Raw genomic sequence first — 19,054 nt, 5'->3', positions numbered from 1 at the left:
AGGGCATCCAGCTGTAGAAACTCTGCCAAATCAGACTGGAGCCTGGTGTTGCCATCCGGTTTCACCAGTCCTCAGTCAAATCGTCCAACCCATGCTAGCATGGAAAGCGGACGTTAAACGATGATGATGATGATGACATGGATGCATGCACGCACACGCACGCACATATATAGGCGCATGCATAGCTGTGTACTCAGAAACTTGCTTCCCAACCAAATAGTTCCGAGTTTGGTTCCAGTATGTGGCATTTTGAGAAAGTGTCTGCTACTGTAAGCCTCAGGCCAACCAAAGCCTTGTAAGTCGATTTGGTTGATGGAAACTGAAAGCTCATCATATATATATATATATATATATATATATATAGTGTGTCTTTGTGTCTACAGGAACCCCATTTTGGTTATTACACAACATTCATGACCAGATGTGGCCAGTTTAAATGATAATGGGTTTATCTGAAATTTATTCTTCAAAAAATTATAATACTAGAGGTAGTAGTTCTCTACGAAGTGCTGTTTAGGGATGTGCTGTGGCCATAGTAAAAAAAAAACAAACAAACAAGAATTTATAAGTTAAGGAAGAAGTTGGGAAAATAAGCAAAATGATTTCTTTTCAGTTATATGCTGGTTAACTTCCAAATTAGTAATTCCGGTTTTTACATCCTGCATCTTTTTAATTATTGTAATAAAAGTCATTATATATGACATTTAGCTCAATTTTTCTCCCAACCTGGAGGGCATATGCCTACTAAATTAAGAAGTTGAAGAGAGGGTGCCAACTCAGTAATAATTGCCAACACTAAGGGATTACTTTTAGTTCCAAATTAATATTCAGATAATTGCGATGACTCTAAATCTGGTCATGATATTCATTGCATGGTTTTAACACTAGGTTTATAAGAAAACACCATTTTTCTAATGTGTCTCAGTTTTCATTCCGAAAAACAATTTAGATGCTAATCTAATCTTCTGTGTGTGTGTGTGTGTAACCCATGCTTAAGGACGAAAATGAGCACAAAACTACATGTGTGTATATATATATATATATATATATATATATATATATATATATATATATATATATATATATATATATATATATATATATATATATACTTTTACTTTTTTATTTGTTTCACTTATTTGACTGTAGCCATGCTGGAGCACTATCTTGAAGGGTTTTAGTCGAACAAATCAACCCACCCCAGAACTTATTTCTCAAGCCTTATTCTATTGGTCTCTTTTGCCAAACTGCTAGATTACAAGGACATAAACACACCAACACCAGTTTTCAAACAGTGATGGGGGACAAAGACACACATACATGTATATATACATATACGACTGGCTTCTTTCAGTTTCCGTCTACCGAATCCACTCACAAGGATTTGGCCAGCCTAAGCCTATAGTAGAAAAGACTTACCCAAGGTGAGACTGTAAAATTTCATTTTTGGAACAGTCGTTCTTGAAGGACCCAGTAAACTATAAATCATAAACATGTAAATATTTGGTTGGAAAACCCTTTTGGATAGAAAAAATCGAGGGCTGCTTGTGGGACTTGAACCCACATTACCTGCAGACAGTCGTTCTACCATTGGACCAAAGCAATCTTTGAATTTCTCTATCCATTTTAGAAACTTTATTCTTACCAGTGAGAATTATGTGCTGTTGACATCATAAGAATTTATAAGCTTTCAAGAGAACATGAAATATAACATTCAGTGTAATATATATATGTAAGAACGACCGTGCGAACCCAAAAAGGAGAAATGGTGACGAATGGAAAAACAGGCTCCTTTATTAAACGCGTCACACGGTCGAACACAAAATATATCAAATGATATATATATATATATATATGTTATACTTCGATAACATAGAGAATTCGTAAATGCCAGTAAGGAAGACGATAGGAACACAACCGTATGAGATGAATAACAGTAAGATTTATTGTAGCATTAAATTGTATGTCTGTGTGTGAGTGAATGCGACATAATGAAGCACAATAAAAGACAGGCCGTCATGTAAAGAAAAGTGTGTGTGTAAGTAATACATGTATGTGGGTACGTGAGATACACAGTATTGAAATAGTCAGTAACACGTATAAGGATTTAAGACACCAGTTCTTTGTTAGAGTACACCGTGGTGAGTGTCTGTATATAAGAAGTTAAGGCGTGTGGGGCAGAGCAATCACTAGTTGTGATGTTGTGGCTTCTATGCCAAGCCAGGTGCTTGAGTACAGATGTTCTTCGCAGGCTAAATTCTGGCTGTTATTTCGTGGCGAAATGAATCACACAAACAGGGTTAGAAGTTCTGCAGTTAGCTGTTGGTAGCTTGTGTACGTGTAGAGTCATGTTGACGCTGTTGGGGACACTGGTAGTTGTAGTGTCGTGTTGCTGCTGGCGACGTCGGTGGCGATGCTTGTAGTTCGTAGTTGTACGATGGTGTTGATGTTATCGCTGGAAACTGGCTGGCTGTGTTACGCGTGTGTGGCCGACGGCCAGATCTAGGTGATCTGAGGCACGACCATTGGCGGGGATAATTTAGTCTATTTATAGTAAAATAGAGGCTCCAGAAAAGCATTAAAAAAACACTATCACGTGACCTTATTAGGGGCTGTGATTGGTCAGTTTGCGTTCTGGCGGGAATGGAGGAGATAATTTACCTGCGCAAAGAATAGTCAGCCATGTGATGGATACAGCAGGCTGCTCTCTACTACGCCCGAACTTGAATATATTTATAACAGTGGGAGAAGATGGTTTGTTTGTATATAATGGCGATAGAAGTGTTCACTACATATATATATATATATATATATACACATACATATATATATATATATCCCACCAGGGATGACAATACTTTAGAGGCACAGGTGTAACTGTGTGGTAAGATGCTTGCTTCCCAACCACATGGTTCCAGGTTCAGTCCCACTGCATGGCACCTTGGGTAAGTGGATTTGGTAGACAAAAACTGAAATAAGTCCATCGTGTGTGTGTTTCTGTCTTTGTCCCCCCACCACCACCGCTTGACAGCCAGTGTTGGTGTTTTTGCGTTCCCATACCAGGCTTAAAAAATAAGTCCTGGGGCTAATTCATTCAACTAAAAATTCAAGGCGGTGCCCCAGCATGGTTACAGTCTAATGACTGAAACGAGTAAAAAATGTATTATATACATACATACATACACACATATACTCTTACTTAACACATTTTATGATGGTTTTTTTTTTTTTTAAGTATAATTTGATACTGAAGATCTAGCAACAGAAGTAAATATATCTTATTTATTTAGCTACTCACTTCCAGGCTGTCATTATTAATATACATATCATCATCGTTTAATGTCCGTTTTCCATGCTGGCATGGTTTGGACAGTTTAACTGAGGTCTGCAGAGCCAGCAGCTGTACCAGGCTCCAATCTAATCTGGCAATGTTTCGACAGCTGGATGCCCTTCCTAACACCAACCACTCCAAGAGTGTAGTGGGTGCTTTTTACGTGCCACCAGCACAGGAACCAGTCAGGCAGGGATGGCATTGATCACATTCGGATAGTGTTCTCTATATGCAACGAGCACAGGGGCCAGTCAGAGGGTACTGGTATCGGCCATGTTCAGTTGGTGCTTTTTATGTGCCACTGGTACAGAAGCCAGTCAGGGGGCACTGGCCACAGCATATAATTTCAAAATTAATTCTATTTTATTTTGTATTTAATTAGCCAAGGATTACATTACTACCAAGTGTATTTTGTAAAATAACTGAAAAAGAGTTCGCTCTGATTCAGTGAGGGAGCCTTTCTGCATGGTCACTTGACATGTTAGTGATAACAACCAACGTTCCCTCAGATCACACCTTACCTGCTGGCTTAGGAAAGAAGAAAAGAAAAATAGCAGGCTGGTTGCAGTAGGAATAGTTTAGAATGGAGATCTGGTAGATCAGAGCTAACTTGGAACTAAATAACAAGAGTTCACTTATATTCTCAAATTTACTGAAAGCCTGATGTTTCCGTCTTATCTCAAACATAAGCAAACTCAGTGAAAATGTATGTCTGCATGCCGACTACTCTTTACCATTCTAATATCTAGTAATATGTTTCAATATGGTTTAATATGCCAGTGTCGATGGACTGGCTCCTGTGCAGGTGGCACGTAAAATACACCATTTCGAGTGTGGCCATCGCCAGTACCGCCTGACTGGCCTTCGTGCGGGTGGCACGTAAAAGCACCCACTACACTCTGGGAGTGGTTGGCATTAGGAAGGGCATCCAGCTGTAGAAACTCTGCCAAATCAGATTGGAGCCTGGTGTCGCCTCCTGGTCCACCAGTCCTCAGTCAAATCGTCCAACCCATGCTAGCATGGAAAGCGGACGTTAAAGGACGATGATGATGATGATGATAGTATGGTAGTCAGCTGTTAAGCAGAGTTACTAAAATTGGTGAAATGGAACTGAATCAGATTAAATTTATTGACATTTTAAAACACACACACATGCAGAGAGAGAGAGCGGGGGGAGAAAACGAATGGGAAATTTTAAAAAAATTATAGATAATAAGCAAACATTAGAAATATCACTTGAAAATAAATCAGCAAATTTCAACCACTGCTACTATTACAGTTTGTTAATTCTGCAATCAATTTAACCTTTTTAAAACTAGCCTGTCTGGCATTATCCATACTAATGTGTTTGTACTTAAATGCTCCGAGTGACATAAAGTGAATGATATTGTATGATTTTAGTTAGTCACCACTAACAATATACTCCAATTCACACATGCATACATAAAGATACTTCAGCCTTCACTTGCAGGCAGATTTGATTTGGTAGCGTACACCATGCTTTTACTAATTGTTGTAGGTGCCTGTGTAGTAACAAACATACATAGGCACCCTTACAACCCTAATACCCTAAGTCAGCTGAACATCCAGTATGCGGCAGATGGTGGGGAAAGAGGGCTGCACTACCACTTGGCTAGTATTCATTTTAGCTGAGCAGACTGGAAACACATGAAATGGAGTGCTTTGCTCAAGGATATAATGTGCTCTATAGTGTGGGATTTCAAACCCCCCCCCCCACACACACACACACACACACACCAACATAATGCACAACGTTATATAAAGTTAGATATATTTTACTAAATCCCTCCAAAATGTTGATTATATTGTGCATTGACTCTTTAGCATTTAAATTGGTCATATCCAGTCCAAGTATTCTCTTTGTTTTATGTTCAAACCAGCCAGATATGGCCTCTTATATCTACCCTGCAATGTCATACTATAAAAGTAAACAATCACATCCTCAATATATTGAAGCTACAAAATAATGCAAACTTAATTCAAAACAGTGTGAATAAATACGTTTTACATTTAAGAGTAATCTGAACGCTAAAGGGTTAAAACTCTATGACAGTTTTAGTCATAAGAAATATAGCAATGAAAAGATTAATTATCTAATTTTTACAGTAACTACTATGCTAAATCCCAATAAAACCATATAATTTCTTATCTAAATTTTTAATTTAGCATTATTTGATACATCTTGGTAACAGATTCAAGAGCAGTTAGAAGAAAAGAGAAGAAGAATGAATAAACAATTTTGCCATATTTGCAAATGTTATTTGGTGTTAGGAAGGGCATCCAGCTGTAGAAACCATGCCAAAGCATACATTAGAGTTCAGCACAGTCCTCTGGCTTTCCAGCTTCTGTTGAACTGTCTAACCCATGCCAGCATGAAAAATGAATGTTAAGTGAGGATGATGAGTAATTAGTCTATTCATTGGCACTTGTGTGGCTGTGTTGTTAGGAACTTTGCTTCCTAACCTTAAAGTTTTGGGTTCAGTCCCACTGTGTGTCTTCCAGTATAGCCTTGGGATAACCAAAGCCTTGTCAGTGGATTTAGGAGACAGTAACTGAAAGAAGCCCATCATGTGTGTGAGAGGGGTAGTATTCATATTTGTGCTCCTCTGGAAATTGCTCACTTAGGGTCACTGATGTTGCTGTCATTTCCCTGGTCAATAGATTGTCCACTGCCTTCAAAGACATTTGGAATAAGGTATCTCTTTGCTTGCAAAACAGGTAAGGTTAGCAACAGGAAGGGCATCTCGCTGTAAAACAATACCTCGACACATTGTCTAACCCATGCTTGCATAAAAAGACTGATGTAAAAACGAATGCAAGAAAGAAGAAAAATAATTGTTATATCTTGGTAGAGTAGTTATTAAAAATATGGAATTAACATTTACATTTTTGGCATATTTGTAATTGTAAAAGTAATTAAGTATATTTGAGTATAGTCACAAGCACAAAGTTATGTGCATATTTATTGTGTGTGTGTGTGTGCACTTTTGTGCAAGATGGTTTGACTTGAATTGTGTATAAATCCTAAATTCAGAAACAACACTCTAAATCCTCAAAGTTATTAACCAGAAAGATTTTTAATATTTTTACTTCTAAAATATTGTTGGGATTTTGTATACTCATGTATAATGTTGTTGGGGTGGGATCTGAATGGCTCCAAATGGTGCATTGAGAAGGCATTAAACGTGTACTATTTGGGCTTACCAATGTGAAATTTGTGTGAGAGAATGAAATAAGATCTAATTTTAGTATATGGTCATGTCGGATAGTGAGTAAAGATTGTGGTTTATTATAGCAGTTGAGGATGCACCAAGCCGAGGTGTGAGATTCCTAAATCTAGTGTAAGAAAACTAAAAATCACTGAGGATAACTAGGGGGCTTTTTTTTTTTTTTTTTTTATATATATACTGTTGGAGATAACCATTTGCAGTGCTGATGCAAATGGTTTTATGCAAGAGTATGGTTTAAAAAAAGAAGAAAAACTACAATTTATAAAACTATTATTGATTGCCCTTTCTATCATTTTTCTTGATGTTTATATTGGATTATGTTGAGTTTGAAACATATTCTTGCACTTCAAATTTTGAAAATAGAGATAGAATGTTGACTTGTTTCACAGAAAAGGCTAAAAGTATTTGATTTCCTTTTGAAGTTTTTTTTTGTTTTGTTTTTTTTGTAGTCTTTTCTGTTTTAGAGGAGTTCTTTAAAAACTGATGTTTTCACATGCTGATCATATTATAGTTGTTATACCTTCTGTTTTACAAATACTTATTTGAGAGTATTACCATCTTGATTCCTATTGAATTCAATTGACATAATTCTTTATATTTAGACAGCTGCAATGATAGTAACTTTCAATTACACTTCTCACTAATGAAACAAAACAAATGATTTTATTATCTACAAAACAAAAGCTACTGTTAAGAAGACGGTAAATGTGAGAGAAAAACCTTTCCACATAACAGTTAATGTATTGTTTCATACCATATTTCTGTTAGTTTTCTTAATGAATACTGAAATACATTATCCCTAACTGTATGGTTGTTAATTTGATATATTCAGTCTGTAGATAGAATCAAGCATAATTTTAACACTTTGAAATTGCAGTAATGTCATATACACCCAAAGCTAGTCAGCTTGGGCAGGCCTTACATCATATATATAACTTTTCCTTCCCTCTCTACTTCACTTCATCTTATTAATATGAGTAGTAGTAGTAGTAGTAGTAGTAGTAGTAGTGGCTGCTGCTGCTGCTGATATATTCTGATTTTGAAAGAGTTAATAAGTTGAACTCTGGAAGGCTTTTGGGATGGCAGAAAATTAGTGTTAAACTCATCAAAAACAAATTTGGTTAATTGAAATTCTTTTCCAAAGCTGGTTGATTTTAATTTTTTTTCTTTTTTTTTTTTTTCACTTCAATTATTTTTGAATTTTCAAAAGTTGTGAGATATAGTACTAAAGAATACAAAACTCTCGACTTCTGACTAACTTCTTCATTCTATCATATTTTTTTTTCGTCCCCACATCTCATCCTTAAGATATATGTCAGTGATCATTCTTTTTCATATCCTAACATGTTATTTGTCGTAAACATGTATTGTCATCATTCAGTGTTTAACAAGAACCTCTGAAATTGTTTGAATGCTTGAATGACAATCAGTTTCTTTTGTTTTAGAGTGAAGATATTAGATTTTAAGATAATTCATTCCTTTTATGAAAGAATGTCTTCCTTGGTCTCATTTGTCTAATGCAAAAAAAAAAGTGAATAAAGATGTAAATCTCTTCACATTGAATGAATCATAGAAAATTTCATTGCCTTTCAAGACACACACATACACATGCACACACATATTATTACACTTTGAGAACAGTAACATTATTAATTACAAGTTTCCAATGAGCCAGTCTCTGGTTTTATATTGGCATGAGTGACAAGTGAGTGTATGTACCATGTGTGCAGAACAAATACCAAAATACCACTCCCCCTCCCCCAAGAAGTACTAGTCTATCAATTTTCTTGCTGATGTTTTATATCTTTTGCCAATATACATCAGCAATCCATGCGCGCGCGCTCACACACACATTCACACAATGAATTTCTGAATCAAACAGCTATTCATGTACTTATATGTTTGTGTGTCTTTCACATTCTCTGAAAGTTTCTAAATCCTTATATCAACAATAATCAACAAATATATAAGAATTGTAAATTGTTCTCCAAAACAAAACATGGAAAATCTGAATGATGCAGTTTAAATATTTACCACCAATTTTTTCAACATTTAGGCTTTATTATTTTATGCTTTTCCAATGTATGAATACTGTCTAAATTTTACAGTATTTGTGCACATGCTCGCATACACACACACACACACACACACACACACACACACACACACACACACTCAACATTGTAATATCAAATTAAATCTGAAAGTTCAGGAATAACTTTGAGCAAGAGAAAATGGGTTGGTTTGATGGCAAGCCACTGAAAATTGGTATTACCATCTAGAAGACTAAACCCTTTTGAAAAGTGATAAAAACATCACACTTTACCATTCCTCTTATAAATGCAAGATATTATGCTTGTGCATGTGTAACAGTGAGAGAGAGATAACATGTATATGTGTACATGTATATATATATGTGTGTGTATATAATATATATACATACATAAGAGTGGTACAGAAAAGTTCCTGGTTTTGGGTAAAAGAAAATACGGGGGGATCAGTTAATTATGATTTTATTCAACATATTCCCCCCTCAGATTCACACACTTATTGCAGTGGTCCTTCAGTTTTTCAAAGCCCTGTAAAAGAACTCGGAAAGTTGAACCTCTAACTAGGTCTTTCGTGATACCCTTAAAGCCAGGAACTTTTCAGCACCCCCTCGTGTGTGTGTGTAGTTTGATATCTGCTTTAGTGGCTTAGGGTTTAACTCTGAGCTTGATGAATCGTGAAATGCAGTGAATCATCTCAAATCTTGGACACACCAGAACTGAAACTGTGAAAGGCATATATATATATATATTTTACCTGTCATCCAATCAACCATGAATGTTTGGGTGACTTCATCTTCTATTTTTCTTTTCTTTTTTTTTCTTTTTTTTTTCCCCTCCTGTTTTGAGGGTTCTTCTCCAGATTCTTATTGGTTGACTTCATGGTTACATGGGACTCGTGTGAAGAGCGAGAAAAGGGTATTTATGTGTTTTTCTCTTCAGGACATGTCCATTACCAGCAGCCACATTTACATGTCACTTTAATTTTGCTGTGCTATTATTGCTTTGCTGCTTCCCCTTTTGTCACTCCAGCAGAATGTGATACCTGTTTTTGTTCTTTTTCTTTTAGCATTGGTATGACTTTGCATAGTCTCCAGCAGACAAAAACATCACAACCACTTATTTACTCCACTTTTTTCCCCCCCACATTTTGTTTTTACACTTTGTCTTATGGAAACTGTATTATGGTAGTTTATGAAGATAATATTCTTCATTTATTTTTTAATTAAGTTTATCCCCCTTCCCCTCTTTTTTTGGTGGATATAGTAAAAATGAAGACTAAATGCCATTGTAGCATTTAGTTTTGACCATTACATTATGGAACACATCCCTTCAAGGTTGACTTTACCTTTATTCCTTCCAAAGCTGACAAAATGGGGGTGATTTATCTTTTCCTGCAACTCAAAATGCATGGCCTTGTGCCTATATTGGAAATTATCATTGTTATTATGGACCAGTTGAATTCTTTTGCTGCTAGATAGTTATTCATGGCAACATAGTTCTGTTATTACTTTAAAGAAAGAAGTCATTTTCTTGGATATGGCTCAAAGCAATCATAGAGAAATAAGTAACTCTTCCACTTCACAGCTAATTTGATTACCATATGCAAAAGCATTTAGTTATTGTTTAAGAATGAAACAAAGGCTTGCTCCAACAATTCATAGTAAATGAGGAATTTGGTGGAGTCTACCAATCTATATTAACACTCCATTCCTCTTCAACATATTTTTTTATGTACTGTTTAAAATCATTCAGAAGTTTAAGAATATTATAAGAATAACAAGAAGCAAAAATGCTTTTGTTTTTTTAAAGGAAAGCTGATTGGTTTTATTTTTTGAAGATTGTTTTATACACAAGTACGAAACATATCAGATTTACAATATCAGTTAGTCCTTTGAAATATATAGCTTGAACTGGTAGATTTGATTTATTTCTTTATTTTTGGTACCTAAAAGTATCAATATATCTAACTAGAGTTGATTACCTGATGACTGATAGCTTTCATCCAAAAAAAAAAAAATGAAAAGATTTGTGTAGGATGAGTTATTTTTCTTTGAGTTTGAAATATATGGAGTGCCCCAGCATGACTACAAGCCATTGACTGAAACTAGTGGAAGAAGATGTATAGTAATAGTTGTGAAGAGATTCTACAGAAATACTTGATATTAACATAGTACAATATAGCATTGTTAGTGCACCAGTGATTTATTAATCAAACTAACTGCCAAAATTGCATTATATATGCTAATTATGCAATCCATTTACTTAAGCCCTTAGCAATAGTGGGTTTATAAGCAGTGTCTCATGGATAGGTAAAGTGGGTTTTCGTTTGCCTTTGAAGACTCAACACAGGATTGAAACTAGTTTGGCTGATATTTATTTCTGTCCACAAGAATATTCTATATCAAAGCAAGGCTAAAATTCATAGTTGTTGGATTCCTTGACTCAAAATAGATTTAGGGTGCAGGAATGGCTGTGTACTCATGAAGTTCCTCTTTGCAGTCATGTGGTTCTGAACTCAAATCACTGCACCTTGGTTAAGTATCTGCTACTATAACTGAAGCTGACCAATATCTTGTGAGTGAAATGTGGTAAATGGAAACTGCTAAAGACCTGAGTATGCATCTGTTTATGTTTACTAGTATCAAAACTGGTACTGTCTCAAAAAGTAACTTAGTCATTTGATAAAATAGTACTTGAGTTAATATAACTGTTTTTGAGCAAGACACTTTATTTCGCGTTACTCCAGTTAACTCAGCTGTAGAAATGAGTTGCAACGTCACTGGTGCCAAACTATATCGGCCTTTGCCTTTCTCTTGGATAACATCAGTGGTGTAGAGAGGGGAGGCTGGTTTGCATGGGCAACTGCTTGTCTTCCATAATCAACCTTGCCTGGACTTGTGCCTCGGAGGTGCAATCCCATGGTCGTTCATGACCAAAGGAAGTCTTTACCCAATATGTGATTAAAACCATGCAATCTGTTTCCCAGCATAACCACAGTCCAGTGACTGAAATTTATAAAAGTGGTGTGTGAATGTTGCCTGCATAGATATATAAACTTCGGAAATTATATTGGCTATGAAAACAATCACAAGTGAGAATTTCATTTTTTTATGACAAAACAAGAGGCTATTATTGATTTGGTACATACACACACACACTCTCTTTTTTTTTTGTCTCTGCTTTACAACTAGGTGATTAGTGAGACAAGAATTACTTAGTACCTTTCCAAGGGTACAATACCATGGCAGTTTGGAGACATAGGAATACATGACCTCTCAGGTACTTGTATCAAATTGATCAGTATGATCCTTTCTCTTCACTGTTACAATAGAAACTATGTCGAAATGCAGAGAAGCTGTGAAAGTAAATGCCTGTTGTTTCCTTACAGAGATGCAAAGTCTCTTTGAGAATTTATCTCATCGATGAAATATTCAGAAGGAGAGTTAAAGGAAGTCATATTCATAGAGTACTGGAGAACAGCACCTGGAAGGTGGGTGTTTTCATATCCTGCGGCTAGCACTGCATAGTGTCCACAGCCAAGATACTTGTCAACAACCAAGGCTGCCTACCTCTTTGTAGACTTCCTCCAACACAGTATAATTTACTGTGATATGCATCAGTAACATTGTGGAGTTGGCATGTATATTTTGTTTGCAGTTTTGAGTTCAAATTCTATTGCAGTACAGTTTGTCTGCCATAGACTAGCATTCTATAGAAAGGAAAAGTTCTTTCATTCGTGTACAACTATGAAAGTGAAGGTTTATCACTAACCCTATTGATTTTTGTGATTCAAAAATGATATCCATTCTTTGCCGTTTTTCTTTTTTTCTCTATGTTGAACTGTTATACAATCGTTACTCAGATTTTGAGTTGTTTCCTATCTTCATAAGTGTGTTCCTATTATTGTGTAACATAAAGGCAGCATGCTGGTAGAATCATTAGTGTGTCAGACAAAATGCTTAGTGGTATTTCTCCTAGCTTTATATTCAGAGTTCAAATTCTGCCAAGGTTAACTTTGCCTTTTATCCTTTTGAGGTCAAGCCCTGGGGTCAATGTAATTGACTTACCCTCTCCTTGTAAAATTACTGGCCTTGTGCCAAAATATGATATCTTTATTCTTTATAGCAAAGGAGTGCTGGAACTATGTTGTTTTTTCCTTATATTCCCCTACATTTTGTCAGTTTTGCTTTATATCAGTCTGAGAGTCAATAAAATAAGTCCCAGTAATGTAATAGGAATCCATTTTATGATCTCTCTCTCTCTCCCTCCCTCCTTGAAATGTGTGGTCACATGACAATTTAGAACATTTTTGTTGCTGTAGTAGATGCAGGGATCATAGGTTAAAATTCAAACTCTGGAGGCAGTAGTGATGGTTTGCATTGGTTGCAGTTAGTCTAAATGAGTTTATAGATGTTTTCAAAAGTTTTGTTGCCACAAAGAATGAAGAATCTTTTAGTTCTAACCTTTTCCTTTAGTCAAAGAGTGAGGGGGGAAGAGAGAGAGAGAGAGAAAACAACAAGCTAAAAACGTTTTTTTTTCTTCCAATTTTCTTATCCATAGATCAAAGCATAACACCTCTCTCTCTCTTTCTCTCTCTCTCTCTTACACACCTCACAGAACAAGTGGCAAGGACTGATCCTTTTCACATTCTGATTTTTCTCTCAAATGTAATGCTTATTTATTCACATTCTTTTGAATTAATCATGCATTATCTCAAAGCTTTGAAACTTCAATGATGTAATTGTTATTTTTAGAATGACACTGTAGGGTAGGTGAAAGACTGTGTCTGGCCAGTTTGAACGTAAAATATATAGAATGTTTGTGCTGTATATGGCTGGTTTCAATGCTAAAGGATTAAACATACATCCTTCGTTCCTTATGCCAATTAAACTTAACTAATTCTCTGGTGGAACCTTAGTTGACTGAATCAACATCAAATAAACTCACCCATGTTTTACCTTCAAGGTATAAAAAGTGGTCAAACTTCCTGACTTATTTGATTGAGCTCCTACCACAGATTTAAATTGACCCCTCCATTTATTTTTAGGGTTCTTTATGCTTGTTATTGTTTGGTAATTAGTTGTCCAGGTCATCTTTTTGAAGCTTAACCAATCAATTTGATTTGCACCATATTTGAAATAGTGTCACCTCAAAGCTGTGTGTGCGTGTGTGCGTACATGTGTGTGTTTGTGCACGCTGGCATTTTCCCGCTTATTTAGTTAACTTCGGTATCACAGAATAAAATATGAACACTAATTTTCCACTGCATTGGAATATCGGATTGAAAGGTGAGGGCAAAAACGTATATAAGCATATATTCAGAATGGAAAAAAAAATTCTCTATATTTAAAAAAAATTTATTGGTTTCTATATGCATTTTCTTTTTATTTAAAAATACTTTTTCAATATCTTTGTTATGATCTAAATACTGGTCTCTGTTGCTATTCCACAGCACTGCGACACTTGCTATGTTCTTTATCTTTGCTTTCAAACACGCCCTGTCTTTTTCACATTTCCTATTCTCTCTTATTTTTTCCTATTTGTTCTATTTATTTCTGATCTTTGTCTTTCTTTGTCTCATCTACTCTCTCTGATCTCACTCTCGTGTACTCTTTCACCTTCCTTTTCTACCATCTACTCTCCCTCTCACACATGTACTCTCTCTCTCTCTCTAGTCTACTCCCTCACACATCTCTCTCTCCCCCTCACACATCTCTCTCTCCCCCTCAGACATCTCTCTCTCTGCCCCTCACACATCTCTCTCTTCCCCTCACATCTCTCTTTCTCTTTCCACATACACCTACTCTTACATTTATTCTCTATTCTGCTCATTCTCATCTCTCTCTCTCTTTCTCTCTCTCTCTCTCTCACTCTCTCACTCTCTCTCTCTCTCTCTCACTCTCTCACTCTCTCTCTCTTTCTCTCTCTCTCTCTTCCTCTCTCTCTCTCTCTCTCTCTCTCTCTCTCTTTCTCTCAGCTAATCTTTTGTACACCCCACCTTGTCTAATTTCCTGTCTCTGCTCACCCCTATATATTTCTATAATCTGATCAATCTCTCCTCTTTCTCTCCCTCACTTTATCATTTTCTCCTGCTCTCTTTACTATTCCTTGCCTCCCCTCCTCTTCCTCCTCCTTTCCCCCCTGCCATACATTCTCTCTCAACTTTGTCTCATCATCTTCGTCATTATCAACATCATCCACAATGCTGCTACAATTTCTGCCACATATAATGTACAGCTACCATACAGTTTTATTCCTCTTCAGTAAATTTTAATTATTCCACCAATGGTTTTTGTCTTATCTTTATTTCGTTACAGTCAGTCAGGAGTTTATTTTTACTTTACTTAATGCCTTGCAGCATATGTTCTTGCTTTATATTTTCTCCTTGAAATGGTCACTCTTTTTGCTGCTGAAGTCTTTAACTTATCGCAAGAAAAACAAACAGAAAAAAAAAATGGTTTATCGTTATTATTATTATTATTATTAAGACAGTGAGCTGGCAGAACCGTTAGCATGTTGGGCAAAATGCTTAGCGGCGTTTCTTCCAGCTCCTTATGTTCTGGGTTCAGTTTCCACTGAGGTCAACTTTGCCTTTCATCCTTTCAAGGTTGATAAAGTAAGTGCCAGTCAAGTACTGGGGTCGATGTAATCGACTAGTCTCCTCCCCTAAAATTTCAAGTATTGTGCCTGTAGTAGAAAGAATTGATATTATTATTATTATTGATCCCAATTAGAAGAGTGTGATGCGATGTGTAATAAAATACTAACTTTGTTTATTGAGCTGAATAATATTTCGACAATTAAATCATTATTATTATTAATTGTTATTGTCATTATTATTATTATTATTATTATTATTATTATTAAGGCAGTGAGCTGGCCGAATTATTAGCACACCGGGCAAAATGCTTAGCGGCATTTCACCTGTCTTTATGTTCTGAGTTCAAATTCCGCTGAGGTCAACTTTGCCTTTCATCCTTTCGGGGTCGATAAAATAAGTACCAGTTGAACACTGGGGTCAATGTAATTGACTTTACCCCTCTTCTGAAATTGTTGGCCCTGTACCAAAATTTGAAATTATTATTATTCGTAAATCACTCAATATATTGCAGCAACACTTCCAAACATGATTGTAATTTATCTTAGGCTATTTAGAATAAGTTACTTTGGTAACGCAAATGAAATTTTATCCTTTCCTTGTATTTTTATTGAAAATGTGGTGATGATGATGCCATAGTTAAACATGCAGCTAACTGATGATGATGATGATGATGATGATGTGATGATATCTCAGTCACATTTAAATTTTTCAATTTGGAGACTTTTTCTTATTTTTTTCTTTCTCTTTCCACTACCATCCTCTCGCAACAGTAAATCTATTTCTTTTCTTATTCTATAACTTCTACTCTTTTGGTCTTGGAGCTCTCTCTTTCACCTTGCAAGCTACTGGTGCTAGTGCCATGAGAAAATGCACCTAGAACATTCTGTAAATTGGTTGACATTAGGAAGAACATCTAGCTGCAGGAACCATGCTGAAACTGAGACATTGGAACAAGACGTAGTCCTCCAACTTATCAAATCTTCTCAAACTATCTGACCCATACCATCATGGAAAAAGGCCATAAATGGACAATGGTGTTGGCTTTTCTTTGTTATTGGTTTAAGAAATTTTTTTAACCTCAGATGTTCTGATATTTTAACTTTTGGTTGATATTTTGACTATTCTTTACAGTACTGGCCCCCTTTTAACCAACACCACTTGGTCTTTGGGTAACCTTAGTGGAGTTCCTTCCATTGTAAACATTTGAATCCATCCTAGATTTTGCTCTCTCCATGTTTGTCCGGCAGACACTGACGTGTAGGTCTTTATTCGGGATCAGCACAGTGCTTGATTTTCCTGTCAAAAATAACTGTTCAATTTTGCACATTAACTGTTAATCAATGTTACTTTATACTTCACAACTAAATTGAGTGAAGTGAAGAAATGCTCTTGGCCATATGACACTACACAATATCTTCACTTAAGTCATTTTAACCATTGTTGCTAGATAGAAATGTGTGACAGGTTTCAATGGTGTCACATTCCTAAATAACTGACATTATGAAAACAGAAGTTACACTTGACAACATTAGGATCTCTTCACAGAGTTTAATTTCAAATTGAATGTGAAATATACTGGGTCTTCTGATAATTTCCAAATCTTTTTCTGGAGTTCATCTGTGATATTTAGCAATTAACTGCATTTTTTTTTTTTTACCCTTCTCAATTTTACATTCTTCAGTGATCAAAGATTTAAAGACTCTAGAATTGAGCGGTCTCAATGCCTAGCCAAGATGAGTTTCTGTAAGCAATAATGAAGACTGAAAGTTACTGCTATTGAGAAAGTGATCATGCTTGATATGTGGTAAAGGAATAGGTACAGATGAGATACAGTGTACTAGGTGTAGATTTGGATATACAAGGGGTGTAGTGGGTCACAGACAGACTATGAAGGAAGCTAGACTTCTGTAGCTGAAACACAGGAGTAGTTATCAGTAAGAGATGTAAATTATATTCCTTCAAATGCTCAGAAGGCTCCATAGGAGTTGATAGCTTTTTGCAACCTTAATAACCTAATTAGTATTGCAGGCAAGAAAGCTTGGTTGCCAGAATAAGAACAAAATGAAAAGGTTCTATTGGAAATGAAGTGTTCCTCTTTCAGAGTGAAGGGTAGATTACATCATGTTGCATACAAAGTGTGATGCAGCATGGTAGCAAGGCATGGGCCTTGGTTGTGGTGGATTTTCAAAGGCTAGAAAGGAACGAGGCAAGTAAGTGACTCTGTATCACCTAATGTTAGTATGAATGAACGATGGAGTACAAATGATGTAAGAGAAAAACTGGATATAATTGGAATTGAATGTAAGAGGATAATTACAATAGTTGCAGTGGAACAAGTTGTTTGAAAACTGCTCACCCCGATACAAATACTATTGTACAGCTGTTTTAGTATGTTAGAAAACCTTTTGAGAATTCCTTTCTACACAAACAATTTCCCAGAGGCTTTTGCAGAAGATCTTCATATCATATAAGCCTAAGATTATAGTAAAGAGGATTAGTTTCTATATTACAAGTTGTTTAGAGCCTAATTATTTTTAGTTCAATTATTAGTTGTATCAACTTTTGTCTTTCATTTTTTTTCAAGCACAAGTTATTAGTTATAACCCTTTCATGAATAGAAACACAAAATTTATGCAAAATATTTCTTTAAATGAGCTGTAAAAATAGCTGCAAAAAGTCTATTAAAGCTAATTTATATGTAGAGGGCAAAATGATATTATGATACTTACTTCGTGTGTGTGTGTAAAATCCTTTTACAAGTTGAATGTATTATCAAAGCATTGTCATTATTTTAGAAGAACCTCAAAGAATATCTAACCAATCACTGTCTACTCTTTATATTTTTTACCTTTGAATCCCCTTTTCATTGTTCTTATTAGATCATTAAAATGTTGTCATTTAACTTCAGGTCAGCCTTGATGCAGCGTATCTATACTCAAATGTGTGCTACCCAGAACCATCTAGTCTTTTCTTTTTTCTTTCCAGGCATAGTATATCAAGGACCACATTATTAATTGTATGTTTTTTTTTTATAGAATGTGTGTGCTTTAAGGGAGATTTGTCTGCTATTTCTAGAGGCTTTCTTGTTGATTTGATTAGGTCCATATTTATAATTGTATGTGTGTCTTTACATTTAATTATTTTGTGTTTCTCTATGGTGCTGTACCTTAAAGAACAATTTGGATAGATTATGTTGATTAGAGTTATGGTTTGTTTGTAGAGTTGGTTATAATGTTTTTGTAGCCTACAAGAATTTTTGTGAAATATGAATATAATTATGATGATGGTAGTGATATTCACCACTAATTTGTACAAAAGTGTTTTATATTTTTTAGCAAATTTTTGTACATATGAGTTATAGAAGTGTTTAGGTTGGACTTTGCAAATAGTCAGACTTCCTGCTGAAAAACAACTTGGTAGACTAACAAGGTCTGAAGCTTGGAAAAGAAACAGATATAAATTATGAACGTTGCTTTGGTTTAGTTTCAGCTCAGCTCTGATTCAGCAAACCTAAATGTTTCAACCAAAACCATTCTGTCTATTCCATCCCTCCAAATAGTTTATCTAGGAGCACATTTATTTTACGTGCCATTGCCATCTAAGAAGCATCCATGCTGGACCACATAAAATGCATTCAGCACACTCTGTAAAGTGGTCAGCATTAGGAAGGGTATCCAGCCGTAAGAAACCAAGTCCAGCTTGCCAGCTCTGGTCAAATTGTCCTTCCCATGCCAGTATGGAAAGCAGACATTAAATGGTGATGATAACATTGTTATTCATTCCACTTTTAAGACAACAGGATATGAGATTTTTCCATTAT

The 19,054-nt window shown here is 35.6% G+C and overlaps 1 protein-coding gene across 14 annotated transcripts in view; it reads left to right on the top strand.

Moving 5' to 3' along the window:
* The window catches only part of LOC106876198 (nuclear receptor-binding protein), a 126,581-nt gene that overhangs the window by 70,664 nt on the left and 36,863 nt on the right, over positions 1–19,054 (top strand). For 5 of the 14 annotated variants that reach the window (XM_014924643.3, XM_014924646.3, XM_014924644.3 and 2 more), the window contains one exon: positions 9,480–9,548. The exons of the other annotated variants lie outside the window; for them this stretch is intronic. In XM_014924643.3, the coding sequence (XP_014780129.1) occupies positions 9,480–9,548 (69 nt within the window). The remainder of the gene's footprint in view (positions 1–9,479; positions 9,549–19,054) is intronic. 14 annotated transcript variants of the gene reach the window in all.

This window comes from Octopus bimaculoides, chromosome 9, assembly GCF_046866305.1.
Source record: "Octopus bimaculoides isolate indiv1 chromosome 9, ASM4686630v1, whole genome shotgun sequence".
In the NCBI taxonomy this organism is placed as follows: Eukaryota; Metazoa; Mollusca; class Cephalopoda; order Octopoda; family Octopodidae; genus Octopus; species Octopus bimaculoides.
This window is presented reverse-complemented; position numbering and strand designations above follow the sequence as displayed.